Source organism: Nyctereutes procyonoides, unplaced genomic scaffold (assembly GCF_905146905.1).
Source record: "Nyctereutes procyonoides isolate TBG_1078 unplaced genomic scaffold, NYPRO_anot_genome, whole genome shotgun sequence".
NCBI lineage: Eukaryota > Metazoa > Chordata > Mammalia > Carnivora > Canidae > Nyctereutes > Nyctereutes procyonoides.
The window spans coordinates 4303192-4319536 of record NW_026575124.1 but is presented as its reverse complement, the minus strand read 5'-3'; the positions used below and the strand labels follow the sequence as shown (position 1 = coordinate 4319536).

Here is a 16345-nt window from a genome sequence, read left to right as displayed (position 1 = left end):
TCCCGAGCGGAGGGTGGCTTTGTGTCCGTGTGTCCGTGTGTCCGTGCGTGTGATTTCTTTTTTTTTTTTAAATAGCGTCCCGCCTCTTTTCCGCGTCTCCGCTCCCCGGAGTGGGCATGCGCGGGAGCAGAGCGGAAGCGGCTGGGGGCGGGGCGCTAAGGCCTAACCGGAGCGCCGGGTCCGCAGGCTCCCGAGGAAACTACAGAGCCCGGCAGCTCGCGCGCCATCTTTGTCGCCGCGCAGGGGCAGGCGCAGGCGTGCGCGGAGAGCCCCGCGATAGGATTGGTCGTGTCCGATTGCGCTGGCTCGCTCTAGGCACGTTGCGATTGGTTACTTTGCCTGGAGGGGCGGGGCCAGGAGCGAGGCAGCCCCTCGGCCCCGCCCCTTTGTTGAGGAAAGGCTGCGATTGGTCCAGGGAAGAGGGGCTGTCGCACCCTGGCTCGGCGCGGGCTGGGGGTGGCCTCACCTGGCCGCGGGAGGAGAGCGCTCGAGCCCCTCCGCGCTGGGGCCGGCCGGCCCGCGGCCCGCAGTTCCTCCTCGCTCCCGGCGCCGGGGCCTTCGTCTCACAGCCCCTGCTTCGTTTTCCCGGGTTGCCCTTCACTGCCCTGCCCCTAGGTCTAGCCCGCAGCCTGTGTGGTTTCAGGTCTTCTCTAAAGCCTTGCTGGGCCGTCCCCGGGGAACCTCTCCGTAGGTGGCCCGAGACCCTCTCTGGGGCCTGAGAATCGGGCTGTAGGGGCGACAGCATTCAGGACTCACGCACACCGTGGTCTCGTTCCCGCTGCTGTGGGTCTGGGGTCTCTCGGCCGAAGAGACAGCAGGAGAGGACTCCGGCCTCTGAACGCTAACCCGCTAACTGGGTGCAGAGCTGCAGCCCCTCGGCCCTAGGGTGTCCCGGCCACCGGGTTAAAAGATGTAGGAGAATCTCGTGACCTTGGCGAGACACCACGAAAATGCCTGGTTCTAACGAGCGTCCCGAGGCTGGGCCAGGTAGTGGAGAGCCGGGGGAGCCCCGGAACGGCGCTGAGGAGCTCGGGCATTAGGCTCGGCGGGTTCCAATTGGGCAGAGCCGGAGTGGTGACGGCGACGGGAAGGGCGGCTGGCTGGCTCGGCAAGGCAGGGGGAGCCGCGCCAGGGCGCTGGGCGGCCGGGGTCCCCGCGCGGAGGGGCTCCGTCTCGGGGCGTAGCAGGCAGGGTGTCCGACCGGCCGCGGGGGGCTCCTCGGGAACCAGCGCAAGGCTCGAGGTGCCACGGCCACCCGACCCCGCCTGCGGGGAGGCGCGGGGCCGCGCGGGGCCCCGGAGGGCCGGGGCCGGGCCTGGAGCGCGCCGGATGGCAGCGGCGGGCTCCTTTAAGAGGCCGGCGGCTCCAGCGCAGCATCCCCCGCTCAGGGCGTGTCCGTCCCGGGGGGCCAGGGGCGGGGGCCTCGGAAGGAGCGGGAGTTCGAGCCGAGGGGGGACGGGGCTAGGGGTCGGGGGGTGGGGGGAGGACGCCGGGGCCGACAGCCGTGCCCCCGGACGCCGCGCGAGCCTCGCCGGTGACGGCGCCCCGGGTCCGGTCGAGGGCAGCGGGGGGAGGAGAGAAGGAGGAGGAGAAGGAGGAGGAGGCGGGAGCAGCATCCGGAGCCGAGCTGCAGCAGCGCCGCCTTTTGTGCTGCGGCCGCGGAGCCCCTGAGGTGAGAGCCTGGCCGAGGTGGGGGGCGGGGGGCAGGGAGGGGTCCGGGCCCCGGGGTCCGGGCGCCGAGGGAGGGTCGGGAGGCCGAGGTGGCGGGGTGGGGTGGGGTGGTGCGGGGATGCTGAGGCCGCGGGGCGGGGGAAGCGGGGACCTGGACCCGACGCCCGTGGGGATGGGAAGGGGGGGGACGGAGCGGAGGGACGCCGCGGCCCAGCCGGGAGCCAGAGGGCCTCCGGGGCTGGAAAGGACCGTACGGGGTGGGGGTGGGGGTGGGGGGACGGCGGGGGCACCGACGTAAAGGACAGCGGGCAAGAGAACATCCTCCTCTCCTCCCACTCATCCTCCCGGAGGGAGAGAGGGAAGGAGGAGGAAGAGTTCGGGCCCCTCCGGGAAGGAAAGGGAGGACCGGGCCTGAGGCGCCCAGCGGCCCCCTCCCCTCCGCCCCCCTCCCCTCCCCTCCCCTCCCCTCCCCTCCCGCGCTCTGCCCGCTGCACCTGAGGATTACAGGCTGCGAGCACCTGTTCCAGGACGCCCAGGTGAGGGCCTCCCCCTGCCCTCTGCTGCCCCCAGCCCCCTCCAGCTGTGCCGTTCACCTTCTCCATCCAGCTGTTGCTTCCTCCCCTCCCCCATTCATTTGTGGTTCTCTCCCTCTTTCTCTCCAGCTCCTCTGACTCCCCTAACCCAGTGCCCCAGCCCAGGCCTCTCAGGAACCTCCTGCCTCTGCCCCACACATTTCTCAAACTCCTTGGCTAGAAAATGAGCAAGAATCTGTTCCCCACAGTTGTGATCCCTGATCCCTGTGGCCTCGGCGGAGGGGACGGAAGAGAAGGGGCCAGAGGCTCTACAGACCCGGGAAGGGGGTCGGTGGGGTGTCCCTTAGCATAGAAGAGTCCCACCTTCAGGGACTTGAACTCCACACCTGCTCCCTCTGGGGAGGAGAGGGGGTGGCCCTCCACCTAGGAGTGCGCCTGAGGTCTCTCCCCACCCAGAGTCCTCCCAGCCGCAGCCAGTGCCTCCTTCCGACTGGCAGGATGGACCCACGGCTCTGGGAGTCCTGGGAGCCCTGGCTGTGGGCTCAAGGGTAGCACCGGGGAAGGCGGGCACGAGGGCCCTGGAAGGAAGGGGCTCAAGGGCTCCCTGGCCTTCCTGTCCAGACAGCAGAGTTTCCCCGGGCGAGCGGCACGCAAGGCCTGCTCTCTGCCATCTCAGCTTCAGGGTGGCCAAAGGTGCTTGCCCTCCCGAGCCCGCCACGCCTCCACCCTCACAGCGGGGACTGAGGCCATGCTGGGGCCACCGAAGGCGGGATACCCCAACTCCATGAAAACACAAGTAAAGACCCGTCCCCAAATTAAACCCAGTTATGGGCAGAGGAGGCAAGAAGTTTAAGTGAGGACTGGCTTTGGACGTCCTGTGTGTCCTCACAGCTAAGGGTGCAGGACGCCTCTCAGAAGCAACCGCCATTCCCCAGTCCTTCCCCTGGAGGTGATGATCTGGTCGTCTGGTTTTGCTAGGAAGACGACCCCGAATCCTAGTGCCCAGCACCCCAGGCTCACCCCGTGGCTTCTCACACGCAGTCCTCCCTCTCCCCTGCGTGGCCTTCTAGGAGTCCCTTGTGGGGCAGGAGGCTACTACGGAGCCAGGCGAGCAGGTGACAGGTGGGCTTCATGAGGGGTTGGCCACAGAGACTGGTCTGTCGGCTTCATTTGCTCCCAGAGGGACCAGGGTCATCCCTGTTTCGGGAGAAGGTGATGAGGCAGGGACACGATGGCAGAGGAGCCTAAGGATCACCCAGGACAAAGAGCCCTTGGCCTTTGGTTCCCTCCTTCTTTGCTCTCCTTGCCCCCCCCCCCCCCCGTGCGCTCCGCCCTTTGCACCTGTGCCCTCTGCTGCCATCGAGGAAAAGGCGAGGAAGGGAAGGGAATCACATTTATAAAAGAAGCCCCGCTGCCACTTGCTAGGCACTTTCAACATGGCTCGTGTTTCCGGGGACGGTCCTGTGTGCCCCGTCCTGGGCCAGGGACTTTACTGCGATTATGTCGCTCGCGTTACAACCAGGCTAAGAGTCGGGGCGTGTTCTCGTCATCTCTGTCTTAGGGATGAGGAAACTGAAACCCAAAGAAGTAATCTGTTCAAAGTGCAAAAAGGACTTTGGGGGGAGAGTTTAGGTCTTGAACCCAGGCCCACCTGACCCAGAACTGTTGGGCCACCGCGTGACCGGGGTACGGCCGTTCCCATTCAGAGGAGAAAAAGGTTTGTTCAGGCGTCTCCTGGTCCATAGCTCGCCTGCCTGGTCAGGAGCGCAGACGGGACCTCAGCCGAGCCTCTCTGATCCCCAGGCCACCCGCTCTCCCTCCATAGCACACGGTCCCAAGCTAGGTGACAGGAACAGACGGACACTGATATTTATTTCCTCATTTTCAATTTGAAATCGATTTTTTAATTTTAAAAGCAATTCAAAGTTATTACTGAAATATTAGACAAATATAGATAAGCCACAAGAAGAAAATGAAAACACCCGCAATCCCAGCTACCTGGAAACTGTTACACCTCAGTATCTGTCCTTCCAGATCTTTTTATATTTTTATTTATTATTCTTTGTCTTCCAGATTTGTTTAAATATATGTGCTGCCGAAGCGAGCACTTCCAGGTTTTTTTGAAATGCCCATCCACCCCAGGAACTATTTGCTTAAATGTGAGGACCTTCTTCCGGGTCCCCCGCCCAGGGCCCGAGTCGCAGGCACCCGGTGGCCCTTCATACCTTGCTCCTACCCTCCTTTCCCTTCCTTCCCTTCCTTCCTTCCCTTCCCTTCCCACCCTAAGGAGCAGGAGGGTGACCAGGGCACCAGGGGCTGGCCAGGGGCAGAGCGCGGGCCTTGTCCCGAAGGCCGGAGGGCGCGGAGTGCCAGGGTTTGCCGCGGAAGGACTGGGGGCCTGGCAGCCAAGAGAGCAAGGACTGGGGACCCTGGCGCCCGACCGCCACCGTGACCGGGTTTCCCTGGAACCTGGAGTTGAGATTTGTCCCGGGGAAGTAGAAGGCCAGAGACCGAGGCTCCCTTTTTCTGGTCAGACAGAAGACATGGCCTGTCCAGAATCCGGGGACAGCCCGAGCGGGGGGCAGAGCCAGGAGCCAGGCTTGTGCTCGCGACCCGACCTCCCCTTAGGAGGAGTCTCCCAGGCCTGGCCTTCGCCACCTCGGGCAAGACCCCGGTTCTGGCTCCCCCCGGCTCCCCAAATCCAAAGTTGGCTCTTGTCTCCTGTCTAGGACCCTCCCCAGCTGACTGGAAGAAGGGGGGGCGCAGCTAGGGGGGGCCCGGCTTTGGAGGTGATCTCAGGGTACCCCAGGTTCTCAGGGAAGGACACTGCCCCCCCCCCCCCCCCCCGGGGCTCCGGGAGAACCTGTGGCCAGGGGCAGCCGCAGCCGCCGGCCTGGAGGCAAGGTCACGAGGGGTCAAGGGCCTTTGCCGTCAAAGGCGGCCGAGCGGGCATTCGCATCCCCAGGCCTTGGCTTTCCCTTCCCTGCCAAGGCCCTTCCTTGCCACCGAGGTCCGGGCGAGGCGAGGGCCCGGGGCGGGCGGCGGCGGCCGCACGTGCGCTGGCGCCGAGACGCTGCTGTGGGAGCAGGGCCGCGGGGCAGGTCCGGGCTCCTGGCCGCGAGCTCCGGCCTCTGAGGCGGGAGCGCCCGTTGGGGAACAGGCGGGGACCCCCTGCCGCCACTCGCCCGGGCTGCGGCCCGAGAGCCCCTTCCCCGCGCGCGCACGGGCCGGGCGCCCCCGTGTCCCCCCGCCAGCGGGGCACCGCGCGCTTAGCCCTGGGCACAGCCGCCCGCCCGCCCGGCGCTGCCTGAGGTTGCGCGCGGCCGACGGGGGCGGCGGGCGTGCGGGCCGGGGGCTGCTGGCCGCGACCACCCCGAGGGCCCAGAGGCCAGGGAGCGGCGGGCCGGGCCGGCGCCCCGCCCCGCCCCGCCCCGCCCCGCCCCGCCCCGCCGCCGTCTCCTCCCTCGGCTACTTGCGGGCCCGCGGGACGCTCGGGTGACCCGGCTTCGGCCGCCTCCGGGCCCGGGCGCCGGAGGGAGCCTGGCCGGCTGCACGGACCTCGGCGCGGCTCCCCACGGGCGGGCGGACCCCTTGCCGCCTGCCGCCTGCCCCTCCGTCCGGCTGCTCGGTCCCCCCGGCGGCGCCCGGCGCCCTCTCTGGCGCCCCCGGCCCCCGGCCCCCGCTTCCTCCCGGGCCCCGAGCCGCCGCTCCGCGCGGCGCCGGCCGGTGCGCCTGAGGCGTCCGGGGGGGGGGGCTCGCAGGCTGCGGAGCAGCGACCCCCGCGGCCCTCCCGCCGGCGCCGCTCGGGGGCGGGGCCCGGGCTGACCCCGCCCCCGCCGGCGCCGCCCACGTGACTCGGGCTAATCTGGGCCCGGTGACTTCACGCGCCGCGGCGGGCCGGTCGTCATGGTTACGCCGCAGCGCCCAGCGCTCCCCCACCCGCCGGGTCCCCTCCCGTCCGCTCCCGTCCCCGCCCGTCCCCGCCCGGACCCCCGCCGCCCCGCCGCCCGCCGCCCGGCTCCAGCCACGCGCCCCGCGCCACGTGACGGCCGGGAAGGAGGTCGGGAAGCGGGCGGGGGCCGTAACCCCTTCGCCGCCGCCGGCCCGCCGCGCGCCTGCCCCCGCGGGAAGGCGGCCGCGCCGTGGGGTGTGTGCAGGGCGCGTCTCGCCGAGGGCGGCCGCGGGGGGCCGGGCGGTGGCGGGCGTCGTGCGGCGGCGGCCCGCGGACGGCGGCGCGAAGGCCTGGGAGCTCGGGCGGCGGCCGCGGAGCAGGCCTTCCAGCACCAAGTGAGCTTCGCAGACATGCGGCCGGCGGAGCGCCTTCCAGGCGGAGAGCGCCCCCGGCGCGGGCTCCCCGGGCGGACCGGCCGGCGCCCGTCCCCGGGGGGTGAGTGTCGTCCGAGCAGTCGTGAGCCAGCGCGCCTGCGGCCCGGCCCGCGGACGTGGGCGGCCTGGGAGAGCGGAGCCGCTGCGGGAGCCGCTGCAGCCTGGGGTCGCGCGCCCGAGTGCCAGGGGGGACCCGGCCCGAGGCGGGGCGCTGGCCAGTCCGTGTCCTTAGGACCAGCCTAAAGGGTGGTGGGAAACGGCGGAGCGGGCCGGGCGAGGTTGGGGAGGAGGAGGCCGGGAGGACGGGCGCGCGCGCCCCGGAGCCCGGAAGGTGGGAGCAGACACCGCAGAGGCCCCAGTGGGCCAGACCCACGGAGGAACCGGCTGGGCGCTTGTTCCGCACGCAGGTTGCAGGCCCGCCCCACACCCCCCAAGAAGACCCCGAGGAGCCTGGGGACTCCTGCAAGAGCTGAGACGGTCCCGGGTGCCAGACCTCCGCGTCTGCGTCGTCATCCGGGGGCCCCTTGGTGTGTGTAGCTTCCCGCCACCCCTCTCCTGTTGTGGTGCAGGGGGTCCGGGAGGGCCCCTCTGCGGGGAACACTTAGAGCATCGTCCTCGGTTACCCGCGCATCTCGGGATTCGGTCGTTCGGCGACTAGATGCGGAGGGAGACAGACGAGGACTCCAGGCGTCAAGCGCTGCCCAAGTTTGGCTTAGATTGAAGAAGTCGCTGTGCCTCAGTGGCAGCTAGTTCGTCCCTTTGCACAGTTGGAGACGTTGAGGCCCAAATCTGGTTCGCCCGAGGTCACAGCCTGGATGTGGCGGAGACAAGGCTAGAATTCAGATTCTGTTTTTAAACATTTTGAGAGACAGAGACAGCGCACAAGGAGGGGCACAGGGAGAGGGCGAGACGCAAACTCCACTAACAGTGGGCCCCACCGAAGGCCCCATCTCACCGCCCTGGGCCGAAATCAAGAGTTAGATGCTGGAGGGAGCTGCCTAGGCACCCCCAGGTGGTGGTGGTGGTGGTGGTTTTTTTTTTTTTTTTAATATTTTATTTGTTTATTCATGAGAATACACAGAGAGGAGAGAGGCAGAGACCCAGGCAGAGGGAGAAGCAGGCTCCATGCAGGGAGCCCAATGGGAGACTCGATCCAGGGTCTCCAGGATCAGGCCCGGGGCTGAAGGGGCGCTATACCGCTGAGCCACCCAGGCTGCCTTTCTGCCTTTTTTTTTTTTTTTTTTTTTTTAAAGATTTGAGAGCACATGTGTGGGAGTGAAGAGAGGGAGAGGGAGAGGGAGAAGCAGCAACTCCTGGCTGAGCGTGGATAGGTCCTGGGGTAGGTCCCAGGGTCCTGGAATCATGACCTGAGCCGAAGTCAGACATTTAACCGACTGAGCTGCCCAAGCACCCCTAGAATTCAGATTTATTTTATTTATTTCTTTTTTTAAGATTGTATCTATTTATTCATAGACACACAGAGAGAGAGGCAGAGACACAAGCAGGCTCCAGGCAGGGAGCCCGACGCGGGACTCGATCCCAGGACCCGGGGTCACACCCCAGGCTGCAGGTGGCGCCAAACCGCCGCGCCACGGGGGCTGCCCTCAGATTTCTTCTAATGGTTGTTTATTTAAATAGCACCTAGTTACAAATCTGCATTGTCTGGAAAGCTGGTGCTTGTTTTGGGGGCTGGGGATGGGGCAGTGGAGGAGGAGGAAAGGAGACAGGGCCTCTGTAACTGACCCCTGGGGGAGCAGCAGAGCGGATGTCAGGGCTGGGGGGTGAGGCAGTGGGCTACCCCGCATCTGCAACCCCACTGGATGATTGTGCTTTGTCCCCCCGACCCTGCTGGGGGACAGCAGAGCTGGTGGCTTGCAGGCCTTACTTACCTTGGCGAGGGCCAGGTGTGTGCCCATGAGCCTGGCGAAGGGGGCCCAGATGAGAGCCCTGAGTCGGCCTCAGGGTGGCTCTCACCTGGGTTTGGTGCTCCTGCGAGGCCTCAGCTGTCTCCCATGGAAGTGCAGGAGTGGGATCCCCGGGTGCGGCGCCAGCATGTAGGAGGCCCAGGAATGTCATCTCAGAGTGCCCAGTGTCACTTGTGTGTGCTTCAGTGCGAGGGAGACCCAGGGGTGTTACTGCTGTGCACCTGAGGCTGAGACTCCGCGTGAAAGGTGTAGGGCTGAGGGACCTTGATGGGAGCCGTGTGCGCGCACGGGCGGCCTCCAGGTGCTGGACGTGTGAGCTCCAGAGCGGAGTTGCGGTGATCTTACAGGGACAAGGGGTTTCGGATCTGGCTTCCCAGTGCCTTCCTGAGGGTGGTACTGATAGGTGCTTGAGAGGAGTCCGGTGTGTCAGGTTCCTGAGGTGGGCCCCGGTGAAACGTGGAGAGTGATGGGTACCCGAGGGCGAGTGGAGCTCAAGTGTTATTTCCAACAGGGCTGTTGTGAGCCCAGGTCCTCCCCGCAGGCTTCTGGCTGTAAGCGGAGCGTTCCCAGTCCCTGCGCCCCGGGCTGACGTCCCTCCTTTCCTTGTTTCCTAGGGCCCACCACTCACCACCGCCCCCGGGCCCAGAGGCCATGGCCTGCCTCCATGAGACCCGCACGCCCTCCCCTTCCTTCGGGGGTTTCGTATCCACCCTAAGCGAGGCGTCTATGCGCAAGCTCGACCCAGACACTTCCGACTGCACCCCGGAGAAGGACCTGACGCCTACCCAGTGTGTACTTCGAGATGTAGTGCCGCTCAGTGGGCAGGGTGGGGGCGGACCCAGCCCCTCCCCAGGTGGAGAGCCCCCCCCTGAGCCTTTTGCCAATAGTGTCCTTCAGCTCCATGAGCAGGATGCAGGGGGCCCAGGGGGAGCCACTGGGTCCCCTGAGAGTAGAGCATCCAGAGTTCGAGCCGACGAGGTACGGCTGCAGTGCCAGAGTGGCAGTGGCTTCCTGGAAGGACTCTTCGGCTGCCTGCGCCCTGTCTGGACCATGATTGGCAAAGCCTACTCTACGGAGCACAAGCAGCAGCAGGAAGGTAGGCCGTGTCCCTGTGGGGGTCCTCTCCCCAGGATCTGCCGGACATCCCCATCTAATCACCTGCTGACCACCTCTCTCCCCAGGGCCCCACCGTAGCCCCTTATCCATCCATCAGCTGCTGACTTCCCTGCTTCGTAGGTGCCCGTCCATTTCCTTATCTGTCCCCCCAAACCTAGTCCTTTGGGCCTCTTTTTTTTTTTTTTTTTTTTTTTCAAGATTTATTTATAAGAGAGAGAGAGGCAGAGGCACAGGCAGAGGGAGAAGCAGGCTCCATGCAGGGAGCCTGATGCGGGACTCGATCACGGGACTCCAGAATCAGGCCCTGGGCTGAAGGCAGGCACTAAACCGCTGAGCCACCCAGGCGTCCCTCTTCCTGGCCTCTTTGGGCTAATTTTCAGCCTTGGCCACCGAGTCCTTTCAGCCCACCCAGTGCCCTGTTCCTGCCCGTCATGAGGCCCTGAGTGTGGCGCTCTCTGTGCCTCCTGTTCACAGACCTTTGGGAGGTCCCCTTTGAGGAAATCCTGGACCTGCAGTGGGTGGGCTCAGGGGCCCAGGGCGCTGTCTTCCTGGGGCGCTTCCATGGGGAGGAGGTGGCTGTAAAGAAGGTGCGGGACCTGAAGGAGACTGACATCAAGCACCTGCGAAAGCTGAAGCACCCCAACATCATCACCTTCAAGTAAGGGTCCAGGGCAAGGGCTGGAGCCAGGGCCACTATGCTCTGGGCTGGGACCAGCATGGGCAGCAGGGATCAACTCCCCCTTTCCTACAGGAGATGCCCACGTGGGCTGGGTGGGAATGGGGGTTCGCTAGGCTGGCCCAGGCCCTCATGCCACCGTTTGGTCCCCAGGGGCGTGTGCACCCAGGCTCCCTGCTACTGCATCCTCATGGAGTTCTGCGCCCAGGGCCAGCTGTATGAGGTGCTGCGGGCCGGCCGCCCCGTCACCCCCTCGCTGCTGGTCGACTGGTCCATGGGCATTGCCGGTGGCATGAACTACCTGCACCTGCACAAGATCATCCATAGAGACCTCAAGTCCCCCAAGTGAGTAAGCAGGCAGGTGCAGAGGGTCTCCCGCAGGTGACCCCACCTGTCGGTGTAGCCATCTCCCTGCCTCCAGACCCTGTCCTAAGTCCCCGTGGCCATCTCAAACCCGCCCCCCCCAAAGGACAGTCCTGTTGCGGGAGGGCTGTGGCAAGCCCCCGGCCTCTGGGGATCCCAAATGACTTCAAACCAAGTTAGAGCCGCGGCAGCTAGATGAGGCATGGAGGGGCCTGGCCCCCAGCTGACTACGATCTTTACCAGCATGCTAATCACGTACGACGATGTGGTGAAGATCTCCGATTTTGGCACTTCCAAGGAGCTGAGTGACAAGAGCACCAAGATGTCCTTTGCAGGGACAGTGGCCTGGATGGCCCCCGAAGTGATCCGCAACGAGCCTGTGTCTGAGAAGGTCGACATCTGGTGAGGGCCAGGTTGAGGACCGAGACTGGCAGCTGGCCAACCCCAGGGAAGGAGGGGGCTTCTGGGGCCTGAGGGCGAGTGAGAGGTGTCTGTAGCCTGTGGAGGGGGCCCCTCCCAAGGGATGTGCCCTCTGATCTCCAGGTCCTTTGGTGTGGTGCTGTGGGAACTGCTGACTGGCGAGATCCCCTACAAGGACGTAGACTCCTCAGCCATCATCTGGGGTGTGGGAAGCAACAGTCTCCATCTGCCTGTGCCCTCCAGCTGCCCCGACGGCTTCAAAATCCTGCTTCGCCAGTGTTGGTGAGGACGGCCTGGCAAAGCCGAGGGCAAAGGGGGGTTGCTGGTGGTGAGATGGCACCAGGCATCCAGGCCCAGAATCCGGACCGGGGACGGGGGACAGAGCGCCCTCGAATGACTGGGACAGGCTCCGCAGCCTTGGGCAAGTGTCCCTCTTGCAGCCGTTTCCTTATCTGCTAACCAGAGCGGCTGAGGTGCGCCTGCGGCGGCCTGGCACAGCCCCGGGGCGCGGTGGCTGGCGCCTCACGTCGGCTGCCTTAGCACACAGGAAGGGGGCTCTGGAGCCTGGTTTGGAACCCAGACTCCGACGGAAGGTTGAAGATTTCTACTCCTTGGTTAACTGTGTCCCAAAGTGTGTTTCTTTGAACGGAGTTACTCAGAAAAGGACGTTTGGAAAACAGGCTCGAACAGGTGACCTTCCTGCGGGACTTGGACGTGCTAGGGGACAGCAGAGCTAGTGGACCAGGGACGCTGGGTCCAGGACGTGGGTCCACACGTTCCAGGATTCTGTTCTCCAGGCCACACCTTGGGGAAGGCTGCTCCATGCGTCCCTCAAATTCCTTTTCTCCCCCAAACTCCCTGCCCTCCAGGAACAGCAAACCAAGAAACCGCCCATCGTTCCGCCAGATCCTGCTGCACTTGGACATCGCCTCAGCCGACGTCCTCTCCACACCCCAGGAGACCTACTTCAAGTCCCAGGTATGCGTGGGCGGGCGAAGGACGAAGCCCTCTGAGGGGGGTGGACTGGCTGGTAGCTTAGCCCTCCCAGGAGACCCCCTCCTGACCAGTCTAGTCTGGAGCCCACTCCCGCTTTGCTCCCGGCCCGCGGCGGGGCAGCACCTGCACGGGCTTCCCACGGCTCTGCTGAGCGAAGGGAGGCCCCTCACCCCCCGCCGTCTCCTCACCCCCAGGCAGAGTGGCGCGAAGAGGTAAAGCTGCACTTTGAAAAAATTAAGTCAGAAGGGACGTGTCTGCACCGCCTAGAAGAGGAGCTCGTGATGCGGAGGAGGGAGGAGCTCAGGTGTGCACCCGGGCTGAGAAGGGGGTCGGTCCCGGCAGGGCCAGGCCCCGTGGACCGGTTCCCAGAGGCTGGCCCAGAGGTCAGACAGCACCAGGTGACACTGGCTCACCTGAGACCCTTCTGCCCGTTTCAGACACGCCTTGGACATCAGGGAGCACTACGAACGGAAGCTGGAGAGAGCCAACAACCTGTACATGGAACTTAATGCCCTCATGCTGCAGCTGGAGCTCAAGGAGCGGGAGCTGCTCAGGTAACCTGTGCGCACCCCACGCACCCGTCTCCAGTGTCCGTGGCGTGGTGACGCAGAGACTACTGAGCCTGGGTCCCCCTTTCTGATCACACGCCCAAACGAGGGGTCTTGTCTTTAGGAGGGAGCAAGCTTTAGAGCGGAGATGCCCGGGTCTGCTGAAGCCACACCCTTCCCGAAGCCTCCTGCACGGCAACACAATGGAGAAGCTCATCAAGAAGAGGAACGTCCCACAGAAACTGTCACCGCACAGTAAAAGGTGGGGCCAGAGCTCGTGAGTGCTGAGGGTTCAGAACGGCAAGGGGCGCAGGGGCGCGCTGAAGCAGGGCAGGGGTCCGGGACCCCACGAGGCCGCTCTGCAGGTGGGCGGGACGTCGTCCGGCCTACCCCAGGTTGGGACCTGTTAATCTCGGACTTGTACTCTCCCTCCCCTACCAGGCCAGATATCCTCAAGACCGAATCTTTGCTACCTAAACTCGATGCTGCCCTGAGTGGGGTGGGGCTTCCTGGGTGTCCTAAGGGCCCCCCCTCACCAGGACGGAGTCGTCGTGGCAAGACTCGGCACCGGAAGGCCAGCGCCAAGGGCAGCTGCGGAGACCTGCCTGGGCTTCGCGCGGCTTTGCCACCCCATGAACCCGGGGGACCAGGAAGCCCAGGGGGGCTAGGAGGGGGACCCTCAGCCTGGGAGGCTTGCCCTCCAGCCCTGCGTGGGCTCCACCACGACCTCCTGCTACGCAAGATGTCTTCATCGTCCCCGGATCTGCTGTCAGCAGCACTGGGAGCCCGGGGCCGCGGGGCCACAGGGGGAGCCGGGGATCCTGGCTCACCACCTCCAGCCCGGGGAGACACCCCGCCAAGTGAGGGCTCAGCACCTGGCTCCACCAGCCCAGACTCACCTGGGGGAGCCAAAGGGGAGCCACCTCCCCCAGTAGGGCCTGGTGACGTTGTGGGGCTCCTGGGAACTGGAAGGGAAGGGACGGCGGGACGGGGAGGAAGCCGGGCTGGGTCCCAGCACTTGACTCCAGCTGCACTGCTGTACAGGGCTGCTGTCACCCGAAGCCAGGTAAAGTACAGGTAGTTCCTAAGCTCTTCCCCTTTCCTTGTTCTCCCTGGGGCTGAGTCCGTAGCTCACCTCCCTCGTTAGGTTTTCATCTTAGGCCAGTCCCTCCTTAACCCTTAGGACTACGTTCCCTTTTCTTGATTCTTCGCTGACCTATTCCCACTTATGACAATCCACTCCTGTCTCCTGCAGAAACGTGGCATTTCATCAGAGGAAGAGGAAGGAGAGGTGGACAGTGAAGTAGAGCTGACATCAAGCCAGAGGTGAGAGACATGCAGTACAGGAGGTAATGACACTTTCGCTTTTGGGGCTACAACGTGTGCCAACTGTAGCCCCTGCCTCTCCACCATGCAGGTGGCCTCAAGGTCTGAACATGCGCCAATCACGCTCCACCTTCAGCTCAGAGAATCCATCTGATGGGGAGGAGGGCACAGCCAGTGAGCCTTCCCCCAGTGGCACACCTGAAGTCGGCAGCACCAACACTGATGAGCGGCCAGATGAGCGGTCTGACGACATGTGTTCCCAGGGCTCAGAAATCCCACTGGACCCCCCTGCATCGGAAATGGTTCCCAGCCCCGAACCCAGCTCCCTACCCATCCCCCCCCAGGACCTACCCAGAGGGGAGCAGGTGAGTCACAGAAACAGCTAGGTATTAAGGAGCAGATGCTTCGTTATTTGAGACCTACTGGGTGGAGGTGAAGAGGCCAAAAATAGCGGTATTTAGCCTCCAAGTCACTCAGTGTCTGAGCCCAGTTAGCCCCCCCATCAGAGAGCAAACGTCCAGAAGGTAGACTCCGAGAGGCCCATAGTACAGAGCGCACAGCACGGTTAGTAGGTCAGTAGAGGTGCTTGTGTGGTAGCTGTAAACCGCAGCCAAGAGGCATCCTGAAGCCGGGAATCTGGGGCCTTGACTTTTAAAGGCCTCAGCAACTGAAACCCGAAGACCGTGAACTCAGTGAGCTGCTGGCTATTACAAAGACCTTAGTGAAGGAAGGGTCCTGAAGGAATCTATTTGTAACACCGAGAGCAGCTGAGCGACACCTCACTGCACTTCTGCTCTTCCTCACAGGGCCCCCCCAGTAACGAGGACTCAGACTGTGACAGCACGGAACTGGACAACTCCAACAGTGGCGAAGCCTTGCAGCCTCCGGCCTCCCTCCCTCCATGAAAGCCACTCTTATTCCTGTACATAGAGAAATTATTTATATAAATAATATATAAGCGCCACATAATCAACAGAGAACGATGGGGCTGTCCCAGCCTTAAGTCAGGCTCGAGGGAGTCTGACCCCTGACCAATTCACCTGGCAAACTCTAGGGATCCTGGCAGCTGTGGAAATGAAGGACAAGTACTGCCCTAGAGCTGTGGGTATGGGCAAACTGGCCCCTTCCTGCTTCACCCCATTATGTTCAGCAAGCGGTAAGGCAATAGAAAAGCCAGACTTGCCTCTTATGTTCCTCTATATTCTTTCCCCCCAGCCCTGGGGAGGAGGAGAGGGAGCCACTTAGACTGCACTTTTTTGTTTTCCGTTTACTCTGTTTACACATTTTGCACTTGGGAGGAGGGAGGCTAAGGCTGGGTCCTCCCCTCTGAGGTTTCTCAGGTGGCAATGTAACTAATTTCTTTGTCCCTCCATTTCTCTGCCCAAGCCCTGGCTTAGGGCCTAGGGGGAGGTCAGGAGATTGTGAAAGCATGTGATGGCTCAGGCTGAAGAAATGGGATGATGTTTTAAGTCCCTGCTTTTATCCTGGTGCCTGATTGGGGTGGGGACTGTCATATTGTAACCCCTGTGAAAAATCTTAAAATATAACCACTCCATGCAGGCCCAGCTGTTGAGGGTTTTCTTGGTAAATGAATATATGGGGTAGTACACATAGTTCAAATAGGAGCCTTGGGCTCCAGACATTCTCTGAGGACTCTGGATGAGTTATTCCCTCCTCTCAGGCTCCCCCCCCCCCCCCCACTAAATGAGTATCACTTAAAGTTCCAGCATTCTAAAATTATCTGCATAAATGGAGGCAGATACATCTTTCTGAAAAACTGTAGCAGGACAGAAAATGTTAAAACACATATTCTTATGGTAAGAACTGTAAATGAAGTTACTCCTAACAAGACGCTGGTTTTTAGTCTGGCCAAGGATGGGACAGACATGCCCAGTGACCGGAGTCTCAGACACTCGCATCCAACTGCTTCCATCATATGCATGTGCGCCCTTCCCCACCCCCTGCCCACCCAGAAGTGCTTGTCTACTCTTTGCAGACAAGTCTTAGGTAAATGTAACCCTCGAACTTTTGGACAAAGGGTACACAGCCAGCTTGCAACAGCTATTTGGTTACTTTGCAAGGTAGGCTCAAGGGCTACAAAAAAAAAGATGGAGTGGTAAAACAAGAAAACATCTTAACTGGAATAAAGGCTTATATTCAAAACCCAAGCAGGGTCCTTGTCCTTTGAGGCATAAAAGGTGCAAAAAGAACAGCAAGACAACAGGAATAAAACCCACATGAATCACTGTGGCATCCAGTTTCTATTCACAAAGAAAAAGCTCCAGTCCATCTTTTAATTTTTTTGAAAAATTCCTGACATTACAGAACTAAACTGAAATGTATTAATATTCCACTCTTACATTTCCATGACAAACAGAAAAATTCATGAGCCAAAAAAAAAGGGGGGGGGGAGAAGCTTATAAAACTAAATATGGATCTCAGCAT

The 16345-nt window shown here is 62.7% G+C and overlaps 1 protein-coding gene across 5 annotated transcripts; it reads left to right on the top strand.

Moving 5' to 3' along the window:
• Nucleotides 1-1511: 1511 nt before the first annotated feature.
• Nucleotides 1512-16332, top strand: MAP3K12 (mitogen-activated protein kinase kinase kinase 12). Of its 5 annotated transcripts, none has more exons than XM_055336938.1 (15): nucleotides 1512-1672; nucleotides 9070-9243; nucleotides 9343-9551; nucleotides 10046-10229; nucleotides 10401-10592; nucleotides 10854-11012; nucleotides 11154-11312; nucleotides 11900-12008; nucleotides 12221-12330; nucleotides 12464-12580; nucleotides 12699-12836; nucleotides 13016-13640; nucleotides 13830-13900; nucleotides 13992-14265; nucleotides 14707-16332. In XM_055336938.1, the coding sequence occupies exons 2-15, from the start codon at nucleotides 9107-9109 to the stop codon at nucleotides 14803-14805; spliced, it is 2583 nt and encodes an 860-aa protein (XP_055192913.1). In that variant the 5' UTR covers nucleotides 1512-1672; nucleotides 9070-9106; the 3' UTR covers nucleotides 14806-16332. The 5 variants fall into 5 exon arrangements, with proteins under 5 accessions (XP_055192913.1, XP_055192909.1, XP_055192912.1 ...); XM_055336937.1 differs by lacking the exon at nucleotides 1512-1672 and adding exons at nucleotides 6269-6591; nucleotides 6938-7057 and having other exon boundaries at nucleotides 9070-9551; XM_055336934.1 differs by having other exon boundaries at nucleotides 9070-9551.
• Nucleotides 16333-16345: the final 13 nt, after the last annotated feature.